This window comes from Sander lucioperca, chromosome 16, assembly GCF_008315115.2.
Source record: "Sander lucioperca isolate FBNREF2018 chromosome 16, SLUC_FBN_1.2, whole genome shotgun sequence".
NCBI classification, from domain to species: Eukaryota; Metazoa; Chordata; class Actinopteri; order Perciformes; family Percidae; genus Sander; species Sander lucioperca.
In genome coordinates, this window is record NC_050188.1 from 17,000,028 (window position 1) to 17,027,023 (window position 26,996).

General features: G+C 41.2%; 1 protein-coding gene across 1 annotated transcript in view; it reads left to right on the plus strand.

Moving 5' to 3' along the window:
- The first annotated feature begins 1,153 nt into the window (after positions 1-1,153).
- tshz1 (teashirt zinc finger homeobox 1) overlaps positions 1,154-26,996 on the plus strand; it is a 30,897-nt gene continuing 5,054 nt past the window's right edge. The window contains exons 1-2 of the mRNA XM_031296182.2: positions 1,154-1,408; positions 1,564-2,193. Coding sequence (XP_031152042.1) covers positions 2,154-2,193 — 40 coding nt within the window. The 5' untranslated portion in view covers positions 1,154-1,408; positions 1,564-2,153. The remainder of the gene's footprint in view (positions 1,409-1,563; positions 2,194-26,996) is intronic.

Consider the following 26,996-nt stretch of genomic DNA (forward strand, 5'->3'; position numbering starts at 1 on the left):
TCCTGTCCAAACCTTCGGTCGTAGCCCGGACTGGAGCCGGTGTAACTGGGTGGATGATGTCCTATAAAGTCGTATGGCTGGCCGCAAACGGAAGAAGAGCGCATCCAGTCTAAACTGAGCCAGCTCTTATGCCATCCGAGTTATGCTGTGATTCTATCATTCAGTAATAAAAACAAACTTTAGACTTGTTTCTTTTCTATCTTCTTCACTATCCTCTCCAGTAGTAAACGGATAAATCATGCTGTCTCATTTGAGATAACATTAGCCAACTTGTGTGCCCTTTATAAACACTTTATGGTGGATAATAGTTAGGATGGAGTGTAGGCTATTAATGGAGCCTCTTGTGGATTCAGAGCCCCTCCCCTTAACCACAAGCCTCGCTAAAAAGGTGTAACGAATCGATCTGCAGCCTCCTTTGTCCCGCTAAAGAGGTCACCGAAAAGCTCCACATTTTAGCAAACTTTGAAGCACAGCTAAGAGCTGATCTGCACTGCACACTTAAACTGTCTGAGTGAAACTACGGATTTTCTTACTTTATGTGCCTGAGTGAATTGTGTTTTCACAGTTTAAACAGTTTTACATGAATTATTAGTGATTGGTGTTTCAGGGTATAATCCCAATAATCAGTCAGGCCTAATTTCGCTGTGCTTAGTTGTAGCAAAGATTATCCTCGTGTCCATCAACATAGTCTAAAAGGTTTATTGATGATTTTAGCGATTATATGTGGACATTTTATTTGTTTATTTGTATATATTTTTTGCAAATTAAAACGGCAGGATTTGTATTGCCGATGAAAAATATGATGCAGTCCTCACCTGATAGGCCTACTATATCTTAACTGACTGTGAAATAGCAGCAGTGACTAAACCAAATCTGATTTTGATTGTAGAAATTATTCTCTCTCACACACACAGGCTGCACGTCAACTTTTTGAGGCACCTCTCATTCATTTGTTTGAGTGCAAGTTTACAAATCGGCCACTTGCACGTTCACGAACAGGACGCGCTTCTCCTGTAGTAGCCTATATGTGCGGAAAGGCGTTGAAATGAAAGCCATCCCAGTGAACAATTAGAGCAGCAGATTGACAGGTGGGCTCTGACTGTCAGGGTGACGCTTGTGGAGGGGTGGAGTAAAGGAGAGGCCGGAAAGGCAGCTGGATGTGTCTGTCTATCAGTGGGAGCTGTCTGAACGCACCGCGCATCACCAATGTGCGCACATTGCACTGCGGAGAATATCCAGGGACGCTCGTTAGAATAAATAAAAACAAATAAAAAGCAGGAAACAATAACAACAGTATCTCACAGTCTGCGGCTCAGAGGGCGGGCCTGCTCGTTGTGTTTTGGGATGACTTTCTGAGAAATTCGTGAAGTGTCCGTGTTGACAATCGGACGGACAGCGTAGCCTATATGTGAGTATTTCCTTATCCAAGGGGTGTTTTCAGGGAGACGGGGTGTGAGCTGATTGCTGCGGGCTTTCTCCGCGCGCACACTTGACTGATTGACACACACCCAGCCCGGCTAACGTGTTACTCTTTCCTCTCTTTTTCCTGATTTCATCCCAAAGACTGTAGCGGAGATTGGAGCCCGGAGCTGGCACTTGGTCTGACGGAGGGAGCGAAACACTACAGCGCAGTTTGGACCCGTCTCTACCGCCGAGTGAGTTAAAACGCAAGACGAGGAGCTCCGTTTTCTTCACTTTTGCTCTGAATAGAGGTATGAAATATTCCATTGAGGGGTGTTGATGGAAACGCGGCGAAGAGCTCCCGTATATATCCCCACTCGATAGACTGAGATCCGCACGGAGCTTTCCGCCAGTTTTTCGCCGAGCCAGCCTGCGATGACTTTCTGTGATCGGCAGAAGTTAACGGACGAGCCCCCTTTTTGCTTTACATGATTTGTAATCTTCGTTTTCTCGCCGGACATATCGATTATAAAATGATCAGTAGAGATTAAACCTCCACTTCGGTAAAAAAAGAAAGAAAGAAAAAAAAAGAGACTGCTTCACCCTGCGAGGGATCTACACTTTAATTCTAACATCCCGCTGAAGAAGTGAGGAAACGCTTCTGGCTTTGATTTCCACCCTTGGTTTCCTCTCCAGCCTGTCAGCTATTTTGATCTCTGCATGAAAAGTCAAGCGGAAAGTCTTGCAGCAGCATGCCGAGGAGAAAGCAGCAAGCACCGCGGCGGTCAGCAGGTAAGCCCCGGCTCTTCAAACAAACACCCCCTGATCACAAGCACACGCACTTTATTCTTCCCACAGTTACGATAGCCAGCCAGGAATTAGACTCGGTGTGCAGACAAGTTTAAACAGCAGCGTATAGGCCATATGCAGGACACAGTACAAGGACAGCAGGACCTCTTATAGTAGTAGCCTATAGTCAGTAGGCTATGTGCATTCATTGTTGGGCAAAGCAGAATGTCATTATGCATAGTTTACCAACATCTAAACAGTATATAAGGCGTGTTTGACTGGCAACAGTATTGATTCATTTAGGCAGCCACGCTTCGATGCCAATTCTGCCTCTTGAGAAATGAATGCGCTCAGCTGCACTTCAGTTTCAACGCTTTAAAGCTGATCGTCCACTAGGTTGCCAGCATCCAAGTTCTCCAAACAAAGCTCGTCTTATCTCATTTTTACAGGCTAACGTGTTTGATGTGTTGATGCCAGTAAAAAAAGAAAGAAAGAAAAGAAAGCAAGCGAGAAAAAAAAAGAGAGAGAAAGAAAAGTGTATTTTCAGCGTTCCGCTCTGGGATTGCCATCCTTGATTTGATGCTTGATTGATCGCCTGTCATGCGACTGCCTTTGATCTATTCAGTCCTGATAAACATCAGTAAATCATTCACCATAGAGACACGCATGCGCCCCGGCAACTGGACTCCCTCAAAGGATAACTTTTTGCCCCCGCCGAGGAGCAAAGAAAAGACAAATTGAAAGAAAAGTTCTCAACCGGGATAAATGCTTTGCGATTAATACCCAAGGGGGAGGGAACAAGGGAGGACGGGTGCTGGGGCGTTGCGAGATCACAGAGAAGCATCTCATACAGAAATAGCCCCAAAACTGCAGCGTGAAGTGGGGAGGTTACCTCTAATGGTCACTTCACGCTCTTGACCTGACCTCTGTGTTCAAATCTTAGAAATAGGAAGTGTTGTAAATCTCTCATAAATGTTTATGAGGCAGGCTGCAACAACAACATTATATACATCTGTATATGCAATCACTATTTGGTACCAAAAACTTGCTTAAAATAAATGTAAATTTAAGTATTTAGGTGTGTTTTAGATGAGCATCTGCCATATTAAGTACCTAAAGAGGTAAAAGGTAAGCACACATTTTAATTTAACAGGCATTATTTTGTTATGTTTTCTTAGAAAAAGGGCGTAAGCTAAAGCAAATAATTACTAATTTTCATAGAAATGCTATGCCACTGTTTGGGCACCTACGTATTGCCGTTTGACAGTCATGCCTACATGTTGTCGTTAAGTTGACCAGACATGAACTGTTCTGAGAGAGAATCGCATGTTTGCCTGAATCCATTTGATGTCCCTGGGCGATGTGTGTGATTGACATGCATTTTCAAATGACGGGGAGAAAAGAGGAGCCTTTGAAGTAGTGCAGTAATGACCAAAGCCGAATAAAACAGCTGTAGAATGTTAAGCAGGCGGTGGAAATGTGAGGTTAAGCAGACTTAATCAAGGTTGTGACAGAAAGACTTTGAACTCAGTGGGGCTGTAATTTCTAATTGACGCCAGGCTTTAGTGATGGATAGAGAGAAATGTGTTTGAAGAACAAGCCTGAAAGTGAATAGTGTCGGTTTATACCTCCGCCACAAATAGTAGTGAAATCCCCAAAAGAGAGCATACAAAAAAGAAAGTGTTTCCTGTGTTCCAGCCTCTTCTGGTCACTCAGCCGAGCTCTGAAGTGGCCCCATTCTGGCTCAGCTTTTGAATATTGATTTAATTGTCTGTTTTGTGACAGACACATACATCACAGGCAGTAATGGTCAATCCCAGCTTGGCAGGCTTTGTCTCTGTTATTTCCAGTGCATGACATATGGTCAATCCAAAAACTTTAACACCTCTACTGAAGTGTGTGTGTGTGTGTGTGTGTGTGTGTGTGTGTGTGACTGCTTCTTCAGTGAATTGGTGTACACATCTTTAAACACAGGCTATTTTTTACGATACATTACCAGATATTTCCACAACCTGGATTTGTCACTTTGGCGTTGCACTAAGACAAAACAAAATGTTGCATATGCTCCTCAGAGAGAGGGAGAGAAAGAGGGAGGGAGGGAGGGAGGGAGAGAGAGAGAGGTTTGTAATGGCTCTTTGTATGCCATTTCAAATAGGCTCTGTTTCATCAGTCACAGTGAGGATTTCAAACCCTGTAATGGTGCTGTACCCTATCTAGTTTATGACCAGTGACAATACATCAGTGTTCTTTCATTTGGAACGACATTACTGCATCTGTTAGTTTTGGCAGTTGAGTTCAGTGCAGTGCAATTTGAGCAGCAGAGACTTTTGCTGCAGTCATTTGTCGTCATTTTCAGTTTTTTTTCTGTCTCCTCTCACTGAAGTGCTGTTGTGTTGTGAGTTCTCATAGGACCTTTAGGTAAACAATGTAGTGATATCATGTAAATATGATGAGAATTAAAATGTAGTAGTAGTGAAATTTAGAAAGACAAACAGTATTGGGGCTGCGAATCAGAGCGAGTTTTGTTTCTCTGTCTTGGATGAATTCTCATGTTGACCATTCCAGGATAAGACAGCAACAACAAAGTGTAAAGCTAAGGCTATTGTGCCAGTATTGCCTTTGATTATGTGCAATCAAAGTTAGCGCTGAAACGATAAATCGATCCACAGAAAATGAATCGGCAACCATTTTGTTTTTGATTGTTTACATCAATGATCACGTAAACAAAAAGCCAAACATTCTTTGCTTCTAGCTCCTCAGATGGGAGTTTTTGCTGCGTTTAATATCATCGTAAAATGTATATAATTGTTTTTTGGAATGTTGGTCGGACAAAACAAACCAGTTGAATACATTACCTTGGGATGTGGGAACTTTTAAGTGTAATTTGTCAGTATTTTCTAACGTTTTAGAGACTAATCGATCAATAACAAACAATCGTAACTGCAGTAATCAGCACCTATTTTTATTGCTGTTTAAAGAAAACCGTGCATGATATCTGACTGTTTGCATCAGTAGCATTAGCATATTTAAATATAACAACATAATGTACATATTACAGCTAGATAAGCAGTAATTAGTTTAGTTTGTATTGGATACAAGATATACAAAGAAGCCATAATTCTGTATATGCCATGATACTGAGGTCACAGTTTTGATTGCTGTTGGGAAATGAATGGTATTGCTGCACGTCTGCTCTCGCTTTAAGTTTGCCAGCCACAATATCTTATATCAAACACTGTCACTCTAAGTAATGAATCTGTCAACTAATCATTCAACACGTCAGTGTGATTACAGTGCGACACTGTGTTGAATTTATTCCTCAGAAGCTAAAAAGGTCTACCTGGAAGAAAATATCATTTTTTATTACCGATCCTGCACAACATTTAGTTTAACGGAGACACAGGAAGAGGCGGGGCAAACTGTTAGTGTCCAATCCACAGTGGGATGGACTGGGATACAGGTCCATAAATGTATGGGATTGATGTCTTTATACTCACTGTTCTTTGGTTGAATTAGGAAGGGAATCTGAAATCCACTCAGTTTCCTTTCACTCTTAGACGTGTCAGTTTGGAAATATTTGATCCTGTGCTGGATTCTTATCTCCACTGAGAGCAGAGAGAGCAGCTTTTACACTGACAGAATTAGTACGGGTCATGAAGGGAGAGAAAGTGACATGCTGTGATACTGTCAAACATGACCGTGTGAAAATGTGTTCCTTTATAGCCGAGGACCGTAATTAGTTTGCCTTTGTCTCCTCTTGATAGAAATGTTAGGCAACTGGCTAGGTTTCGGCCACTCACACACTGATGTCATTAATTAAAAAGTTTAGCACTCTAAACATAAATCATATATGATTCAGTGTCTCCAATAAACGGACTTCAGTGCTGCATTTTAATGATCTGTCTGTATAGCTTAGCTCAGCATGTGTTTAATTAAAGCGCTCTGCAACATTTGTCCATATTGTAGACACAATGACATACACACTGAACAGGATGCACAGACAGTAACTTGCCTTGTGAGCTTCTCCACTGATATCAGCGACTGCTTAAACAGATCCCCCCCTTTACTGCCACTATCACTACCTCAATGCAAAAGGAGTCTCTTAATTATGACTCGTGGGTGGGGGAGAAGTTGAGCTTCCCTTCTTCCCGACGGCATCGTTAGCCGCGGTCCCTAATTATCCAGGTAGCTGACGGTTCAGTGACAGGGGCCCGCCGATTAATGCTTACAAATTCGGCAAGGTGTCAAGTCTGCAAGCTGCCTTGATATAATCCACTGGGTGTTAGCCACTTCTCATACACACACCCCCAGTTGTTCCAGTGTACACTCAACAGCAGAGGTTGCTTGCAGTGTGACGTGACAAACCGAAATTTGTGACTTGTAAAGCCAAAACCGTGCTGGACACAAACCGCCCTATAACGAGTTTATAAATGGTTGTAGTCTCAAGTCTGGATGTACACTTATGCTTAGTACACTGTAAATAGTCAGTACAGTTTATGCAGTGCAGGTAGTTTAAAAAAGTTAAAAGAATAGCTGAACATATGTGGCTCCCATTGAATGTGAAAGATTTTCTTAATACTTTGCCTTTCCCTCTGATCTTTCTAGTAACAGCTTTTTGGTTTGTTTGACAGAACAGGAACAAAGTTCTAAGCCGAGCAGCATTAATATATTTTGTTGTTGTTGTTATTTTGCATTGTATTTCCTCTGCAGAAATTTTGCTCACGGCACCTGTCAACTAAGAAGCCATCGCCTTGGAACCTCGTGTTGGTTTTATCAGGATGTTTAGGATAAAGTATTTAATGACATTTGTCAGGAGTTGAAGCTGCACTGTGAAAACAACTTTTTTGAAGTGAAAAGTCTGTAGATGAGAACCGAGCACGTCGGTGTGTTTGTGTGTGTACGAGTCACTGAGCAAGACGAGCAGTTTGCACAAGCCTGCGTGTGTGTGTGTGTATGAATGTAGAAATATTCTGATCCTGTGATAAGGCAGTGTATGTAAAGTGTCATTATCAAGTGACATTGACTGAAGGAGTCAGTGGATATATTTGCTATCCCACACGCCGCTACACCCGCAGTTTCATTTGCATGTGGTGTCAGAGCCAGTAGGCCTTCAGGAAATCAAAGACGCACACTAATATGCACACTAGCACAACTACACTCTCTGTCCTCATCTTCGTAGAGGTTAAGTGACAAATGAAGATCGATGACTGCTCTTATGGAAAAGAGAGGGTCGGATTGAAAATATGTGGGAATTAGGCTCGCCAGCAGGGTGACGATGTAAAGGCATTCAGGGCTGCAGCCGCAATGGTAAAACTATCCCAGAGCTTAATGAGGTTCAGAGGAAGCAGGAAAACCTGGATTTTCACTCAAGCATGACACAAGGAGCTTTGACAAAGAAGTCAAGAAAACAAGGTCATTTTTTACAGGAATAAAACTCACTAGCATCCTCACTCTTAAACACATCCTGCATGTATTTATTGTCTGTGATTTTTAGTGCATCTGTTTTCCATTCGCAAAGATATCTTGGCTCTGAGTCAAAACAGCTGCACAACAAAAGCCACAATGTACAGTGGGGATGTAAAATAATAAGAACAGGAATAATAACAAGAATGAACTTATTCACATGACTTATCCTTGAGGGCTTTAGAGCTCCGGTTACTGGTTATTGTGAAGCACACACACACAAAGTTTTGCTACTGATTAAGTAAAATTGTCAGTTGGGTGAAAGGAGAAGAGGGTGAAATCACAGGCACAGTTTATAAAAATAAATTCTATTGATTGCTTCATACGTTTACATTAGCAGCAATCTTATTCACCCTTGTATCCAACACAAACATATGGATTTCACAAATCATATGCAACTGTGGGCCTTCATCCTGGCCATCATGATTCATGGATAGGGCTGCAACTAACAATTTATTGCATTATCAATTAATCTGCCAATTATTTTCTCGATTAATTGAATATCATTTTGTCCATAGAATGTCAGAAGGTAGTTAAATGCCTGTTAAAAATTTCACGAAGCCAGAGGTCTTGTTTTGTATATATATATTCAGTTTACCGTTATGTATGACAAAAAAAGGCATCACATCACATTTAAGAGACTGAAAACAACAAATATTTGGCATCTTTGCTTAAAAAAAATTACAAACGATTATGCGATCATCAAAATATTGACTAATCGCTGCAGCTCTATTTTGAACAGTTCTTTATGTTACACATGTGAAACAAGTAAGAGTTCAAGTTTTTAGACTCAACTTTAGGCAACTCAAAATATGCTTGAAGCTGCACACTTTGGAATAGTCTCACTATTTCTGTAAACTTTGGCAAAGCAGCAAAGGATTGTGGGCAATCAGACACCAAAAGTGGGCCAGCTGCGATTGCTTCTTCACTCAAACATTTATCTGACAGTTTCTCTGATAATTCAAGCTGTTTTAGAATCACACAAAAGAAACGTGTGGGAAAAGGAAAGAAATATGCAGAAAAGAAAGAGAAAAATGGGAAGTGATGATTTAAGGCAAGAAGACGGGAGGTCCAGGGTACACTTAGAGGTCAGTGTGTACTCAGGGGAGTCTCAAGTCTAGTGTGTGCGCTTTCTGTGTGTGTTCTGTTGTTTTCCCATATTTCCTTTGCAATACAGCAGTCTTGTATGTCTGTCATCTAAGTACTGTAATGTTACACCAGAGTATCTGTATGTATTGTGTGTCCTTGCATGATTGATGCTCTGTCGGACAGACAGATGCCGCTATTGGAGAGACAAAGTTAGCCAGTGTTGTCTGCTGTAATCTAATTTGTCCAAAGCCAAAAAGACTCAGCCCTGATTCGGATATTTGTTTTCAGCATTTTACTCGGGTGAGCTCAGAAATTACTCTGCATCCTTTTTTCTTTTCCTTTTTTTGTGCTACACTTGATGTATTATAAATTGCCACTGAAGCGGCGCCTGTTGCAGTAATCATGGTGATCATGCTAGAGATAAGACTGGAGATACATGGCCACCATAGCAGGTGCGGTGAAGTTTAAATTACTCTTGGTACTCGTTTTTGTTGAATCTTTTGCTCCCCCGTATTGCTGATACTTGAGTCAAAAGCTGAGACTGGAAAAGTGCCTTTGATTCACAAAGTAAACATTAAAAAACCATGTGTTAAGGTTAGTGAGTTGCCACCGGAGGCCCTGTGCGACCCAGCCCTGAAGTTATGCTGCTTCTGTTAACCAACCTTGAACATCTAGGTTGAAGCAGGGTGGGTAAGAGAGGGTGTGGGTGAGGGGAAGAAGACAACAGAGAGAAAGAAGGTCTCTGAAGAAAAGGTATTAAAAGTGACAGATGAACAGGACTTGGTTAGACGTTCTCCTGCAGCAGCTGTGACTGCTGCCATTGCTTTGACAGGTGTCAATTAAGAATTACTGTCGAGGCACTGTAGTCATTTTTTTCCTGCCCAGCTGTCTGTCTGTGTGACTTTTTGAGAAATAACACTTTACCCTTGTCACTGCTTTAGCGCTTAGCCACGGTCGCCCCAGAAAATGAGAGCATGGCGGGCACGCTAATCGATAACCATTGTATTAGCAATTATTTTGCCCATTGATTTACAGTGGGGCAGCAACTCCCACTTTGTTATTACGCGCTGATTATACACCTGTGCTATACTGCAGACATGCACGCGATACATACACTTGCTTTGCTGTTGCCAGGTAAATATATATTGTATCCTTAGAGCTAAGTACACAACAAAAAGAATCATACATTTCCTTCTTGATTGTCAAAGTTTAGTCCTTGAACTTTTATCTTTTAAGGACAGTTAAATTATGTTTTAAATTTACCAAGTCTGGTTACAGAAACCACTTTCACCACTAAATTGTCATATGACTGCTACAGTAATACACAATTTGTATTCAGTCGAGACCACCTAATTGTCACCTTGTGGGTTAAGGAGCCCCGGTGCCGCTGCAAAATATCCTCAGGACAGAACTTGTTTTTGTGGAACGTTGTGTGGAATGTTCAAAAGTTGTTTTAGCAGAAAACTCAGATTCGAAAGATAGTCTAGCTAGCTGTCTCAATTTTTAGGAGCAGTTAACTATAGTCCTCAGAAATCGACCGGAGTTTAAAATTCCAACACAAAGAAAACTTAAGGTAACGGACAACCAGCCGAAAAGAAGAACATACGGCAAAATTTCCGGCAGCAACGGAGCAATCCCTGAAGTGGAAGGTCATGGACATGGACTAATGCCCTTGAATAAAACAGCATGATGTTTAAGTTACGAATGCACCAATCTGTTCCATATTGGGGCCTATACTGACCTAAATAAGCAGATCAGTTATTTGCCAGGTGTGACAAATCCACATTAAAATACAGTTTCCTCATCAATAGTATCAAGAGAGAAGAAGTTGGACCCCTAGTAAACCTAGCATCCCTAGTTTCATCTCAACTTTTGATTTATTTACTTCAATTCTTTAACTTAAAGCTAATTAATTCTTACTGATTTCAAAAGGGGATGCTAACATGCTAACAATATCTACAATTTGCAGGGAGGCTTGAAACAATTGTAGAAACTGTATAGCGAACAGAAATATGAGTCATTTCAAGGCACTAACTACTGCAGTACTCTTTGGCTGAATATTGTATCTCAGCAGAAATTCCATTAAAGTTCACTTTTCAACAGGAAAGTGAAAACTTTGTAATAGAGTTGCATCAATTCTTCACGCCAAACTATAAAGAAACCCTAAAAAGGCTGGAGGCGTCCGAATAGAATTAGTGTATTTTCTTTTTGTTTTTCTGTGGTTGCCAATGCAAAGGCTGGATATGGGCTGGAATATTTATGCACATGATATCTGTGCACTGTTGGTGCTTTGAATATAACCCCCTGTAAACATCAGGAGAACATTAATCAAACATATGCAAACTAAGCAGCAGCTAGTGCTAAAGTTTCCCCTCATAGCTCTAAAGATGGTTGTACTACATGTATAGCGTGCTATCAAGAAGCAGTACTGTATATCATGAGAAAAAAAGGTACTTGTTTTTATCACATGGATAAAAGCTGGGTTCAGCATAATCCAAACAGCAGTCGGTGCAAGTGGAGGAAAGTCAGGGGGCGGAAATTTCTATTCCCAAATGGGTGTTTACTTAACTGATAAGGTGGGTTGAAAAGTAATGAATATCATTTTTTGGACACAAATTTACTGCAGATAAGCCATCTGGGAATGAATACAGTTAACAGTAGGGGTGTAACGGTACACAAAAATCATGGTTCGGTACGTCCCTCGGTTTTGAAGTCACGGTTTGGTTCATTTTTGGTACAGTAAGGGAAAAAAACAAATAAAGTAAAGAAGCAACACAATATGCTTGTTTTATGATTAACTTTTGTAAATAATCAGTTTACAGTTTTTTAAACTTACTTTTAAATGAATTGTAATAAATAAAATAGAGTAATAAATACAATACTGCTACAAACTACTACAAATAAGTTTTCCAATAAATAAAGATTTTAAACCTATATATATATATATATATATATATGTGTATGTGTATATTTATAAAGCAGTTTTTGCTTGTTCATAAAGAGCTGGTAAGACTTTAAGGCTGAAATGTGGGCGAGAAGGAATTTCATACCGGGCCTCAAACACCTTCACCGTGTCGTGTGTTTAAAACCTGTGTTTTCAACAACTCAATATGGTTGTAGATCTGCTGCTATAAAAACACCAATAGCATTTGTTAATGCTTTGGCCCGATCTGAATTACCAGCAAAAGTCTGTTTAAATGCTGAGGGGAGCTGCGTTTGCACTACAGTCATTTTTTTTCTTGTTGCAGCGATATTCACATTTGCAGGGTGCCGTTTCAAATGAGTTAGCAAGTTTGACGTGTTGCCAGCAACATTCCCGATCACTAATGAGCAATGTTGGCACATTACTTTCGTCTTATCCACTTGTTTTTGTCGTTTTTGTATTTCACCTGGAAACTGAAGTGTTCCCAAACAGGAGACCTCAATGACAACAGAGGGTCTTCAAGCTCTGGCTTCTCTACATTGGCCATGACGTTAGCTGGCTAGCGGGAGGCTTGGCCGGTATAAGCATACTGTGTGTAACATGGATGCATGGTGTGTAAGCACTCAAAGTGCAGGGCGGAGACTAAACAAACTTTTGGTCCGCCACTTAATATGTTTGTGTGGGAACTCGGAATTTAAGTATGTTCCACACACAAAACAAGCCTAATCATTTCTGTTAAAGATTGCATACTGTGTACCGTTCCGAAAATCCTGTACCGTTCCGAAAGTCCTGTACCGAAGCGGTCCGGTACAAGTACATGTACCATTACACTCCTAGTTAACAGATGACATTTTTCCTTGAGAGCAGACGCTGGGGAAGGTCTAGTGCCACTGCCATCCTCTCCTCACCTTTTTATCTAAATTATATCTCAGCCTGCTCCCTCCCTCCCTCCCTCCCTTCCTCTCTCTCTTTCTTTGTTTTTGGAATTACTGGCCCCCTCTTTCTCTCTCTCCCTGTAAGCCTTTTCTCATCTTCCTATCTGTCATCAATCTCTATCTTACTGACTCAATTCTCCTCTACACTGCTCATATTTTCTTTCATCTTCCTCCCTGTCTCTGGCCCTCATCTATCGCTCTCCCTTGCACCATGCTCAAGAGTCAGTGAACTGGTTACAAGAACCTGAACCCGACAGTGGAAAAGGAGAGCGTAATATACCCACTGGCCTTGTTCTCATATCTCAAGAACCTCTTTTTGCAATAGTCTGATTTCAGCGACATCCTGCAGTTGCACTTCTGAGTTGTAAAAATCTGAGAGGTCACAGGGCAGTTAAGTCTTGTCATCTTCTTTGAAGTCTAAACATATGACTGTCCCATATTTTACAAGAGACATTTCCATTCTCATAAGGCATGTTGCTCAGGAAAATAATCAAAGTGTATTTTGTTGCTATTCAGTTTTGTTTGACTTTTACATTTGAAAGAAAACCATTGACCACAATTTGCTCGGGGTTACACAAAGTAATCACTTAACAGTCGTCAGCTTGATGGACAGTTTAAAGGGAATATGTCTCTGGATCCCAGTCGATTCAATAACACCACATGCTACCCCCCAAAAAATTCCTCTCAAATCTTTCCTGAGCCGCCGTGTTGTCTCAGACAGTGACAATCACAGGGGGGGTGTAAGCTCAGCTCTGTCCCGCTAAGTCGTCTGTCTCAGAGAGAACAACAGGAGGCCTCTTGTACACCCAAACGTCTCCCCTGTTAGTGTGTCTCTCTCGTCCTTTAGTCCCTTGCACAGGAAACCAGCTCTGTCTGTCTAACTCGCTGTCCACTTGAGCATCTGTTTCTGATCACCTTTCTGACCCAACTGTCCTGTTTACTTGTCTGTCTCTGGTCCATCTGCCTCTCAATGGTACATAATGACAGGACTGCCCCTGCATCAAACTAACCACCCTGAAAACATTTAAATAATGTTTGTATGATAGTCTGTACAACATTGAACTTTGACGTTATTATAACAATGAATGATGTCTGGTGTAGTCAGTTGTGGAATTTAACTAAATACATTTACTCAAGTGCTTTATTTAAGTACAATTCGGATGTACATGAGTATTTTTACTTCATACTGTTACTTCACTACATTTTAGAATAAGGTATTGTAATTTTTACTCTACTACATTTATCTGACAGCTGGAGTTACAAGTTACTTAATTGGAGTCTTGTAGTCACTGTGAGGTTGCCAGGTAATCAGCCGAGACACTAGGAAGTTACTGTGCCAGGCCAAGAAATAGTTATAACATAACCCCCTATAAAACTACAAATTGTTGTTTTTACACGTCAGTTTTTATACGGATACAACAAACGAGATGTAACATGTTAATTATTGAGATTTAGAGGTGCTATTAGGTGGATTTTGTTACCATTGAACAGAGCCACCAGGCTAGCTGTTTCCAGACTTTATGCTAAGCTAAGCTAACCTGTTGCTGTCTCTCACTTCATATTTACTGTAGGCATTTTTGTACTTTTACTGAAGTTACTTTTTGAATGCAGTACTTTGACTACTGTATTGCAGTATTTTTTACAATATTGTATTACTACTTTTACTTAAGTAAATACTTGAAATTGTGAAGAATACACTGAACATTTTGTGCTTGTTTGTGTTTGCTCCCTACTGCAAAATATCGGCCATGAAAAGCATCTGGTTCCTGTCTAACTGGTCCATTTATGTCCATTATTTGCTTCTACCATACTTTATATTTTGGGTAACGCTTGATTGTTGTGAAGGTCTGTGTAATATATCTGTCATCTTCCAGAATACTTACAGTATATTTGGTATTTGTCTGGCCTCACATTCAAAGTCCAAGAATGGACACATTCCCAGTGTGTGTGCGTCATTTCTAGGTGTGAGTGTGACATACTTTTTGTTTTTTACATTTTCTCCATCTTCTCACAGTTTGTCACTTCATTCCTTCCCTGCCTTGCCTCATAGTTGGAGCCTCATACTTAAACTTCTCTGGTTTAACAATAACTGCTGTCAAATTTTAACAGAAAATGAGCCTAGATAAAGTTATGCCATACACATTGAACTGGAAGTTGGAAGTGATGACTCAGTAACAATATTTACATTTACGACATTGGACAGCAACCATCAGCTAGAAATATACTTTAAATTTACCAAAACTATACTGATAATGTACAATTTCATTTGACTTGATTGTGATTCAGTGTGCTACAATTTGATTTAAGGTTGTAATTTTAAGATTATTTTGATAATCAATTGATCTGCCAATTATTTTCTTAAATATTCAATTAATCGTTCGGTCTATAAAATTCTGAAAAAAAGTTGAAAAATTGCTATCACATCTTACTAAATCCCCAATGTGATGTCATCAAATTGCCTGTTTTGTCAGAATAACAGCCCAAAACCCAAATATAGTTTGCTCTCACAAAAGATTAAGAAAAGTTACAAATCCTCACAATGAAGAAGCAGGAACTTGGAAATGTTTGGCATTTTTTCTTCAAAACAATTAATATTACATTTGAGAGGCTTGATACATCATAATGCATTTTTTTATTCCATACATATGTAAAACATTAATTAAAACGGCATAAACATTAGTATCCATCAGGAAAACGTTCAGATGAATTCACTTTCACTATCATATATTAACACAGCAGAAGTATACAAATTCATAAGTTAAAGTTTAGGTTACATGTTAGTATGATTTCCATCCTCCTTCTACCCAACAAGAGAAAGAAACGTGTGCAACTTTGAACTTGCTTGAGGGGTCTCTGGCATCCTTCTGAAAAAAACCCAGCTCTGGACTTTGCTCTAATCTAAAAAACATAATAACGTATCAGTGTGAGAAGCAGGAGGTGCATTGTAGGCCTGGAAAGGTTGGATCGACTGTAAAATGACAACAACATAATTAACAACCACGTTGATTTATCAGGTTACTTTATTTCACAAGAAGAACTGGACAATATCCGTTACGTAAATACTTTTGTGTGCACAGGGTGAAGCTTTTGTCAGGAGGGAGAATGTGCATGTCAGGATTGGTTAATTAAACTTGGTCAAACTGAAAAAGATCAAGGAGCAGAATTGCTTGCGCTGATTAACATCAAGTTTATCAAGTTCAGTCAATTATCTCGTTACTCTCTCTCCTCCAGTAACTTCACCACGGTATATAACAGCCAGAGAGAGGCGAACATTAATTAGTTTTCAAACAGACTTTGTGCATTGATGCTGAATTGTATGATTGATAAAAAAGATAAAATCACTACATATCTAAGAATTGCTTTTTTTCTCACCCATTTTATAGCAATCTGCATTTAATATAAAAAGGATTGTGTTCGCTGTGAGTGACAAAGTATTCTGTAAGACTGCATTATTGTTCATCCAGGACACTTGCATCTAAAGTTATTTTAGAAAGATGTCTACTTTTGGAGCATCCCTGGTTGTTGGAGAAATCTCAAAACTTATCATCCTATTTCCAAAAAGACAACATATGACATTGTGCCGTGAGGTTCAATTATAAAAGTTCAGAACACCTAAGAGCTTAAAAAGTTGTGCTAAGCCATTAAAAGTGCTCTCCTTGGGACAGGAAATTAACACACACGACTGGACAGGCCTGTCGGAATAGAAGTTGGTTGAAAAAAGACGTTTTCACATATTCATAGGAAGCCTTAAAACTATTTTAAAACTACAGTCAGACATTTTTAGCCTTGCAGTGCCAGACAGTGGAGCTACTGTGGAAGCAGTGCTGATGGCACAATCCTGAGCGGGTGAAAATGTGTACCCCTCCTTTTGATATTTGGGATCTATTATGTATAGAGGAGCTGAGTGTCTACATGACCGGGGCCAGAGAGCTAGAAAGGACTGAGTGAGGCACTATTGTGTGTGTGTGTGTGTGTGTGTGTGTGTGTGTGTGTGTAAGTGTAAGGAGGGACATAAAGGGGTGAAAAAAAGGAGAGAAAAGAGTGACAGCAGACAAAAAAGAACCAGGGAAGAAAGAGGGGGGCAAGGGAGAGAGGGAGGTAGGGATGAGGGAGTGGAAAAAGAGGAGGCAAAGCAACAGAGGAGTGAAAGAGAAATGACTTGAGGGGTTGAGGGATGGAGAGAGAGGTGAATAAAGCGAGAGAGAAAAGTATCAAGGCAATGGAGAAGAAAAAAAGAGAGCGAGATAGTGAAAGCAGTTGGATAGTGGAGGAGAGAGAACGAGAGGGGGAGGATGTCACCCATGGCTGCCACTCATCACTCACAGCTTAATGATGCTGTTTTTTTTTTCTTTCTCCCGCTTCTTTTCTGTGGGAGAGGAGGGGGGAGGAAGCTCTGCCCAATCAAACAGGTTCATACAGAGTTCATAACCTCCAGGTGGGACTGTCCTCCACCAGGGAAATGTGTAGCTTTAAGGATCGTCTAAACCCATGGAGATAGTTTAGTGACGTCGTTTTGAGAAATTCTTACCAACAAATCTGGTGAGGTTTGGAATAGTTTTAGGATTAAGGGTAATCAAGTTGTGGCGAAGGTTTTTTTTTTTAATGTCTAACACTTCTGTAAACATGGTTAAGGTTTAGTTTTCTCTGCCTGTCAGCCTCTTTATGTTGGTTAAGGTGCAAACGCCTTGTCCAAAATTTGTGTTCATGTGTTTACATATGTGTATGTTGAAGCATGTGTGTTTACGTGTGTGTGTACGCACATTTGTTTTCAAGAAAACCACTCCGGCTGTCTGTTGCTTCCTTCTGGGATTGGCTTGATTCCTATTTGTGTGTGTGTGTGTGTGTGTGTGTGTGTGTTGTGTGTGTGTGTGTTGTGTGTGTTGTGTGTGCGCGCTCAGCTCCTCTTGTCCTCCTTACGGATTCTGGGAAGCATCAGCCGTTTAAAACTCAAACGGCAGGATTTTATCCCTTGCTCTCCTCCTCGCACCAAATTTGGGGAACAGCTGGGGCGGCCACGGCAATGATTTGTCTCCCTCTGCCCGTCTGCCTGACAGGTTGAGAGAGACACACATACACACACAGAGACACAGGCACATGTACACAGACACTCACTAATAGGCACATACACACAATTAAACATGCACTGTGTATCACAGACAGACAGGCACAAACACACAGACACATACCCCTTATAAGAGGCCATGTTCTCAGGGTGCTGCCAAAACACTCTGATTTCCTTTAGCCTGGGCGGCCATACATCAGCTCGGGGCCTCCCAGTCCGGATGGCAGGGGCTGACAGAATGACATGTGTCATTTATCAAACGAGGGGCGCCAGGCCTCAGGAAAAGAACAGACCGCCGCGTGACAAAGCCCCCCGAGAGCTCTCCTCCACTCGCAACGAGGGGAGTGTGTCATGGGATAGACACTGACAAATCTGCGGAGATAGAACACACATGGATACATGCTGACACCAACACACAAGCAGAGGAAACACACACTGAGAGGCATTTCCAGCACAGATACAAACCCAGTGATCACACTTTATATCCAAGCTACATTGTGGCTTTAAAAGCAGTTTTTTTTGCTTTTGTTTAAAGAAAGAAAAGTGTTGTTAAACACTCAACTAAAGCAAAAAAAAATATTTTCTGGATTTTAACGTGCTGGCACTGGACCTACAAACACACATACCCACACATACACCCACATATATGTTTCCCTTGCAGGCAGAGAAGCTGCATGCCAAAGCTTCTCCTGTTGCCAGCAGCAGGCCTGTCTGTGTGCCCGTCCTTCTTAATGAACGGTCACTGGCTGCCGAAAGGAACGCTCCATCTCTTTCCTTTTATATCCATGCCACCACATACTCACAATATCCCTCTTTTCTTCTTCATTATGTCTCCCTCCTCTTTATTCCTTCCCTTCCCTCTACCCTCTCTCTGTCGTGATCCCCCTCCACCCTCGTTTACTCTTTCCATAGCCTGTTCATTTGTCTTCATAAGCCTAATTTATTTTCTCTGTCAAATGCAAGCTGACAGCCATCAGTCTCTCACCCACATACACTGACGCACACACACCTGACCCCTTGACATGCAGACAAATACACTACCGTACGCACAAATGCACATAGCTGTTTTCTCGCTTTTTTATTCATTTACGCTGTCTCTATTACACACACACACAACCAATATTACCTCACACTGCTCTGAGGTCAGCTCTGCAGTCATATACCCTCTGTTTTACCCCTGTCCTCCACCCCCTCCAACCCCCAAAACCCTCCCATTAACATTACTGAAGATGGATGTGTCTTCATAGCCGAGATTGATTGCGGATATAGTGTGTGTGTGTGTGTGTGTGTGTGTGTGTGTGCGCATGCGTGCGTGCGTGTTAGAGGGCACTTTGGGAGGCAGCTTGGAGCTGAAATGTGAAGGAGGCAGGCTTTTCTCTCGTTTCCAGAACCTTCCAGCCGTTCGTTGTCTGTCCACAGTCTGATATTGTGCTCTGTTGAAGGATTGCTTCCTCTCTTCCTGCCTCTTTCTCTGACTGTGAAGCTGTTCGTAGCCATTGTACGCACACACACACACACACACAGGCATGCATAGTCGCACACAGACACAGGCTAAAATGGCTACTGATAGTAGTCCACTTTGAAAGCCCAGTACATAATTTACTGACTTTCTCCAGGGACCGTTTTTCAGCCCCTAATCCCTCCTCCCTCCTATCATTTCTTCTTTTGTCACTTTATTGCCATGGTCATCAGCAAAGGGAGAAAAAAAGCTCCACACATACACACTCCAAGCTGCTGTGTGGTACAGCGTATGCTTTTGTTATATCGTTTTGTTACGCCCCTATGCTATTCATCACGCTTTAAATCCTAAACTAGTGTTGAAATGAAATGGTAGAACTTTGTTTAATGGAGCGCCAGACTTCAGCACTAACTCGTCACTTGAGCAGGCAGAATGAAAAAAGAAAATGTGGCGATGCATAAAGGATAGCGTTTTTGATGGCGCACAATTACTGGAATTTCCCTGGTGACACATGCAGTTAAAAGCACTAAAATGTTTGGGGACATTTGGTTGTCCTGACCAGCCTCCTGCCCTGAGGGTTTGTGGTTCTTATTAATTTCCCTGAAGTGACTTTATAGTTTTTAAAGTTATGATTTCTTTGTCTCTCTGAGGTCATGTTCTCACAAAGTCCTCTGCATTCTTGTGTTAACGCTTGTGATGCATATCTGCTGTTTGTTTTGTTTTTGAATTTCTTACCTTGAAGTAGATATGGGTAGAGACGAGCTGAAGCAATATATTGATCCAGAAGGAGGGGGGGACCTGCTGAATAGTTTAAGTTCTGGCCACACTAGCTTTTAAAACTGCATACTTTTGTAAATTTATTGTGTCAACTTCAACTTGTGAACTTTGACATGTGAATTTGCACTGTTGACAAATATGAAATCGTACTGACCTTTGGGAGTCCAAAATGGAGGAAGATAACGTAGCTTATGTTGTTGTACTATCCACTTATAATTACCCTCCTGTTTCAGAATAAAAACTCCTCCACAAAAGAGGAATGGTTTATAGACAGTTGTGAGACATGAGGCAATGGTACAAACCCTTTTTGTTTTGAATGATCTGTGTGAACTTATTGTCTTGTTGGCGACGGAGCTAACAAGCTTGCTAGCAGAAAGTTAGTGACTGAGCTAATGAGCTTGCTAGCTGATAGTTAGCATGCTGCTCGCTATCTCAGTGAGCTTTTTGACTAGGCTACTCTTTTTTGAATGAAATTATGTTAAATCTTGAAAACTAAATGTCAGGGGGAGCAAACAACCTATTGTAAAGAGTAGAAAGAAGCCCTGAGAGCTCACGAAGAGTAGGAAGAGGAATGTCCAAAAAAGTCATAAAAAAACATATCCAGGCACTCAAGGTTGGTTACAAAAAATAAAAGGCCTTTAATTTATTTGGCAAGACATTGAAAAGTACAGCAACGCGAATTGGCTTGAGCCTTCCTCAGGGTGTGAGCTGAGAGCTATTGTGACCGACTAGCGCTAGTGTGTTTCCATCTACCTAGCTTGTAAGTTGTTAGCTCTCCAGCTACAGTCACCAACTAACTCTTCAAGTGTTTAGCTAGTCACCAGCCAAATATTTTGCAAAGACACATGGATGAGTTTCACTGTGCCATTTTCTGGTGTGAGTGGGTCTTTAGAGTAAAGGATCAGACTCGGGGAACTGTGTATGTATTTTTTTTCTCTCCCTCTGTCTCTTTTGCTTCTCTATGCTTTGTTCCTCAGCAGTGTACAAAGTGGATGGCCTCTGTGAATTGAGGGGAGGTCTGACAGCGTAGAGAAGGTTGATTGATGGCTTATTGTACAACTGGACTCGGCTAGACTGAACTGGTTAGGTTGTGACCCTATTTTGGTCCTGTGCCCTCTCATTTTCCACTTTTTTTACTCTCTCCTTTTCCCTGTATCTCACTGTCTATCTCTGTCACTATCTGACACTCAACCACACATACAGTGCATAAATATGCACCTATGTTCAAACAGTAAACACACTTCCTCTTTGTGCTTCTTCTCCTCCCCCCCCCACCACCACCACTTCTTTCGTGCACTAAACTCATCATTGTTGCCATCATTCATTCTTCGCTGTTTCCTTTCTTCCTTCCTCTGCCCACTTTGTTTTCTTTGTCCCTGCTCCTTCAGGACAGGTTTTGTCCCATGAGTCATTTTATCAGGCTTCATTTTACAGCCCCTATTCAGTCTAAAACACTGGCCTCTCTCAAGAAAAGCTCATAACGACCCTAATAGTCAAATCCAATTGCCAGCATAAGAATCTACCAACAACAACTGCAAGTCAACAAATTCATGAGAGACAAAGTTAACCTAACACCAGACACACTAGTTTAAATTGTGGTTCGGCCTGTTTTTCTCTTTTTTCCTACAATGATTTTCTGCTTCTATTCTCCACACAACCATAGTGATTTATGGTAATTATCCATCTTTGGGGTCATCCATCAACTGGTTGTTGCTAGGCGATGGGAGCAGCTGTTGTTTAGTCGGGGGAAGCTCCACTGTCAGGGGGAATGCAGGTGAATTCAAAAGACGGCATCTATGAAGAAATTATGAAACTGTGTTATTTTGTTAGCTTGTTAGTTTGTGATTCATTCTCTTCTGATTTAAACAGAACACCTTTCTGTCATGTAACGGCCACCCCTGATTGAACCAAAATAGAACAACTTAAATAACCTAAATGGTTAAAGATGTGTGTAGTCCCCCAAAGTGCAAAACTATAACATTACAACAATACAGATATTTAAATCTGAATTTTGATGAGGCTTACTTCTTATGGATGGTAAAGAAAGTGACAATATTTTCTTTAAAAATATCAAACAAATGGCATCTGTCTAATGCAGCCTACATTGAATCAGTGCTTGGCATTGGTTGTGTAATTCTCACTCACATCATCTTTAATTAGCATTAGTAATGCTTTATCTGTATTTTGCCTGAAAACAAACCAGATGGTTTGAAATATGTGTGCAGCACCAGAGCAATGTTCAATTGTTGGGTGTGGGGGGTTTTGGCTGAGAAAGCAGAGAGGGCAGGAATCTGCCGTGCCGATGATCTAATGGCTGTTGTTTCATCTCAGAGCAAGCAGGCACTGACAGTTCAGGGAAAAAGGTGATTTATAGACCACAGTCACTGTCATGGCGTGTCAAAACTGGCTCACTGGAGATCTGAACAAACAAGGGCAGAAAGAAAGAAAGAGAAAAAAGAAGAAGTGGAGAAATGTGCAAAGCAATTAAAGAAACTGGAAATCCTTTTCTTCAGAAGAAAATGGCTGCAGTTCTCCAGATTTGTTGATTTCTTTCATCACTGATCTATTCTTTGAGCAGCCATCATTTGGTCTTTCTCAGTCACACATATCCTACTAGTAGTGGCCATAATGAAGTTGAGCCAGAGGTAAAATGCATGCATGTCTATGTGACCCATTTAAAAAGGCTATTAGTATAATATGAGTTCAAGTAATTGCAAATTACTTGGAAAGATATGTGAAAGCCCTCAGAACTCTGTAGTAACAGAGAAGAAGAAAAGTCCAATTTAAAATGTTGTTTGCACATGTAGCTACCAGCATGAAGAGCAGACTGCGCTGGCTGTTTTGTTTTCCCCAACTGGAAGAGTCATAGAAGCTGAGAAGGTGGATTTGTATGACACACAAGCTATTAGAACCCCCAGAGCTATTGTGCCATATGGTGGAGTATTTTATGTGGGTTAGGAGAGGAGGGCAGTTAGGTAGGTTTTTACATGTCTGGTCAAGCAAGCTGCGGGTTAAATTATTGCTAATACATGGTATCCGTGGCAACCCTTATCTATATACTGTAGCTTTGTACTGAGTTGGGAGAGGGTGGCGATATTAAACACTCACTTGAATTTAGCCCTGCAAAGTTGCTTTCCTCAAATTGAGCAACAAACTGAATTCCAGTTACTAGAAAGACAAAAAGAAAATTTAACTAACTTTTCCAATAATTTGGATGACATGAAAATTATCAAATTATTGATTATTTATTGATATATGCTGGCAGAAATCTGATGTCTCTGATGAGCAGAATTGTATGAAAAGCTCTATTAGTTTGGTAGTTGACTGTTGGGTCTGTGCCAGTTTGCTTTAGTGTGTGTCGTCCACAGAGTAGTCCAAAGAGAGTGTCAGGTTCTATGAAACCACAGCCACGACTATCCCAGAGAGAGAAAAAAGAGCAAGAATGAATAGGACGGGGGAGAGCAGAGAGAGAGAGACAGAGATTGCCTGACATACTAAGCATTACCATAATTGGCTTTTCTACATGATAGGACAGAGGAAATAATAATGTCATTTTATTTACAGCCTTCTCTCTGCTGAAACACACACACACTCATGCACGCCGTACAGGTCAATGACACACACTGATCAGGCCTGTCCAAAGCCATCAGAGGTGAGTGGCAGGGAATGGAGGGGCCGGTGACAAAGCGAAACAGGAGAGAGAAATAAGACTGCTTCGCCAGAGCTCCCATTTTGAAGGGCCACTAAACGGTATGAGGGAGGCTCGCCTGCTGCCCCGCTCCGAATGCAGCGCTCAGCCACGCAGGGTAAATCAGCAGGGTGAAAGCTGGCGGAATTGGACATTAGCACTGCAAATGAGAGCCAGGATTGCCCTCTTCTCCGAGACAACATGAATAAATGAAGAAGGTTTAGAGCTGTGTGTGTGTGTGTGTGGGTGTGTGTGTGTGTGGGTGTGGGTGTGGGTGGGTGTCAGAAAGAGATAGGGGGTAAAAAACAAAATGTGATTGTGCCAGTGCCATGTCATACTCAAGTTATCTCACCTGGCCTGGTGTTTTCTCTTCTCTCAGTATGTCTGACATGGATTTGTATCTATAATAAAAACATATTTTAATATGTTGTGCTATTGGGCATTCAAAGTCATAATTAATGTAACTTTAAATTGAAAATGAATTTACAATTGTCTGTTATAATATTTCTTCCCACTGTTTGGCACAGTTGTAATGATTGTGTGTCCAGGCTAAGTTAGGGCTGGGCTTTGTTTGACATTTTAGATACTAGTCGTGATGAAATACCTGAATTTCTTTCAACAAACTTGACTTGCTAAATATCTTAACAAAAACAGCCATACACATACTTTACTTAAATACAGTTCGGTTTTAAATTGGCAAAATTATGATTTAAATCAGTAAATATCCAATTCGAGAATAAAAAAAAACAAGATTATGAATCTGCCCAGACATCCAATGCCAACATTTGGTACTTGGTGTTTGGTATTTGGTGCTATGGACACATTTCAGTTGGTAAGAACAAGTATTGAGGTTTGATATCAAGGCCTACATGTGTACATGTTTGCATGATCATTGCATGTGTGGTACATGAGTTTTGGTAGCAAGGAAATTGTTTTCTTAACTGTGTTCTCCGCTCAGTCAAATTTGCTCTTTCAAATGTTGATAAAAACGCAAGGTGTTTTGTGTGTGTGTGTGTGTGTGTGTGTGTGTGTGTGTGTGTGTGTGTGTGTGTGTGTGTGTGTGTGTGTGTGTGTGTGTGTGTGTGTGTGTGTGTGTGTGTACCTCGCACAGCTTCCTGCCTTGGGGGAGGGATGTAGTTTAGTGTGTGTTTGTGTGAGAGAGAGAGAGAGACCGGGGGGATGTCCTACTGTGGTGTCACCTGTCTCCAGCAGGAAATCCTGGACTCTGGGCACAACAATAGTGACAGGCTCCTCTCCAGACGCAGATGGCTTCGCTTTCCCCCCACCAGCCACATTGCATCCCCGCATGCACCTGACACACCGTGACACTTGACACACACAAGTGATCAGCCACACCTATCCTACACACACTTACAAGCGTGCACACACAGCAGAAATTTCACTACTTTCTCTCTCCTGATATTTCGTACATAGTTTGTTGGATGTTGTTTAACTTGTTTCCCTGTCACGTGAAATATGTGCACACACCACATACATAACACACACCTCTTGTTCGCTGGCCTAAACAGCGAACACATCTTTTCTTCTCTCTTTTGAAAACTTCCCCTCTTTTCCCTATCCTCTCTGACAGCACAAAGTGGGCTTACGTTTTTGACTGACAACCACAACAGACACCTTCCCCTACCCCCCGTTTTAATCCTATTCCTCTCTCCCTCCCTCCCTCCCTCTCCTCTTCCTCTTTTGTTCTGTGTGACGCTCGAAAGCCGCCATGTCAGCATCTTTTCCATCTCTGATTGCCTTATTAGCCGGCGGTGGCACCCGCAGCTTTTCTGACACAGATGGTGAAGAAGAAGCTTGAGCAGGGGGGTGAAAAAAAATGGCTGACTTGTGTTTGTTGTTGTTACTTTCCCCTCCCACCTCTTCTTGAGCTTGTTTGCGTGGACACTGACACCTTGGGCTGACACTGACACACTCCTGACACTGATGCCTGTCAAGGCAACATACGGAGGATGGCAGGGAAAGACTAAAATTTAGTGTCAGTGTTTCTGTATGTGAATGTGTGTTTGTACTGCTGTCAGGCTTCTCTCACTTTGTCAGCCAAGCTGCTTTGTCTTTAACTACTTTCACCACATTGACTTTGAATAGGTTCAGGTTGGCATTTATTTCAATACAGTGGGCTGCATCTTGATAGGGAGGACTAGACAGGTTGAAAGAAAGCTGTGCAGCTGCATTATAGCAACAGATTAAAATCTTCTAATTTAGTGACTAACTCAAGTAAATGATTTCTGTGTAGCCTGTGTATAATTACAAGCTTACAGTTAAGAGCAAAACTGGCACAGGAGTAGTTTAATTAAGAAGAGGAAGGTTGTACATTTGAGCATGTACATTCTCTCTCTCACACACACACACACACACACAAACACACACACACACACACACACACACACACACACACACACACACACACATACATACGAGGCTGAGAGTTGCAGCTGTTGGACCTCAAGCTTTTCCCAGGCAGCAGTAACTGGCACCTCACAAACATCAGGTATTACGTCCATTCCGATTATGGGATAGAGAGCTACGTGCTGTTTGAAGCTGACAGCACATCTGCCTCCTCACTGGAGACTGATTCTGGCACCTCAGACAAGCATCTTACGAGGAATGGATTGGGGGAGCTGCCTTAGCATATTTAACCCTCTATTTGTCCCTCTCCCTGCCTCTCTGTAATATTTCTCTCTTAATCTGGTTCATCTATTGTAGAGAATTATTCCTTTTAATTTATAATTTTTTTGATCTTGGTCATCTTGAGTTTAAAATGAATTGTAATGCAGATTTTTATCATTTTCTAAACAAGTTATTTGTAAAAATCATCAACAGTTACAGAGAGTGGGCAGCCATTTTCCATTGATACTCTAAATCTCTCTCTTTTTTCTTTTAAAATGGCACACTTGAAGCTGTGGGTACTCTGGGAGCATAGGCAGTAACAACACGGCTTGTCATGTCCACTGGCCGTTTCCTAGCATCACGCTGTGAGGACTTCCACAGCCGATGCCAAGTTGACTCCAGCCAACCATGGCTTGGCAAGGCTGATGCAGCTGGCATTTTCCTCCACTATCTCTTACTTGTGAATCCATAGTATGTGTGGCATGTTGGAAGAATAGAGCAAATCAATGTCAGGAAAAGATCTATGTTGGTTATACAGCAGCAAAATAGACAATGAAATACTCTCTGAGTGTATGGCTGTATGTAGACTGCTCTGGCATTTCAATTTGCTGATAAGGGAAAATGTTTTGTATTTGATGAATATACTGAAATGTTTGCACCTATGCAGTAAATTCATCTTATTAATACATTTTTAACACTCGGTATATGTTGTGAACGAAACATCAAAGTGAGTCTTTAACAGCGCAAAGTGAGGCATGTTTTCCTCTTTCCTGTTATTTTCT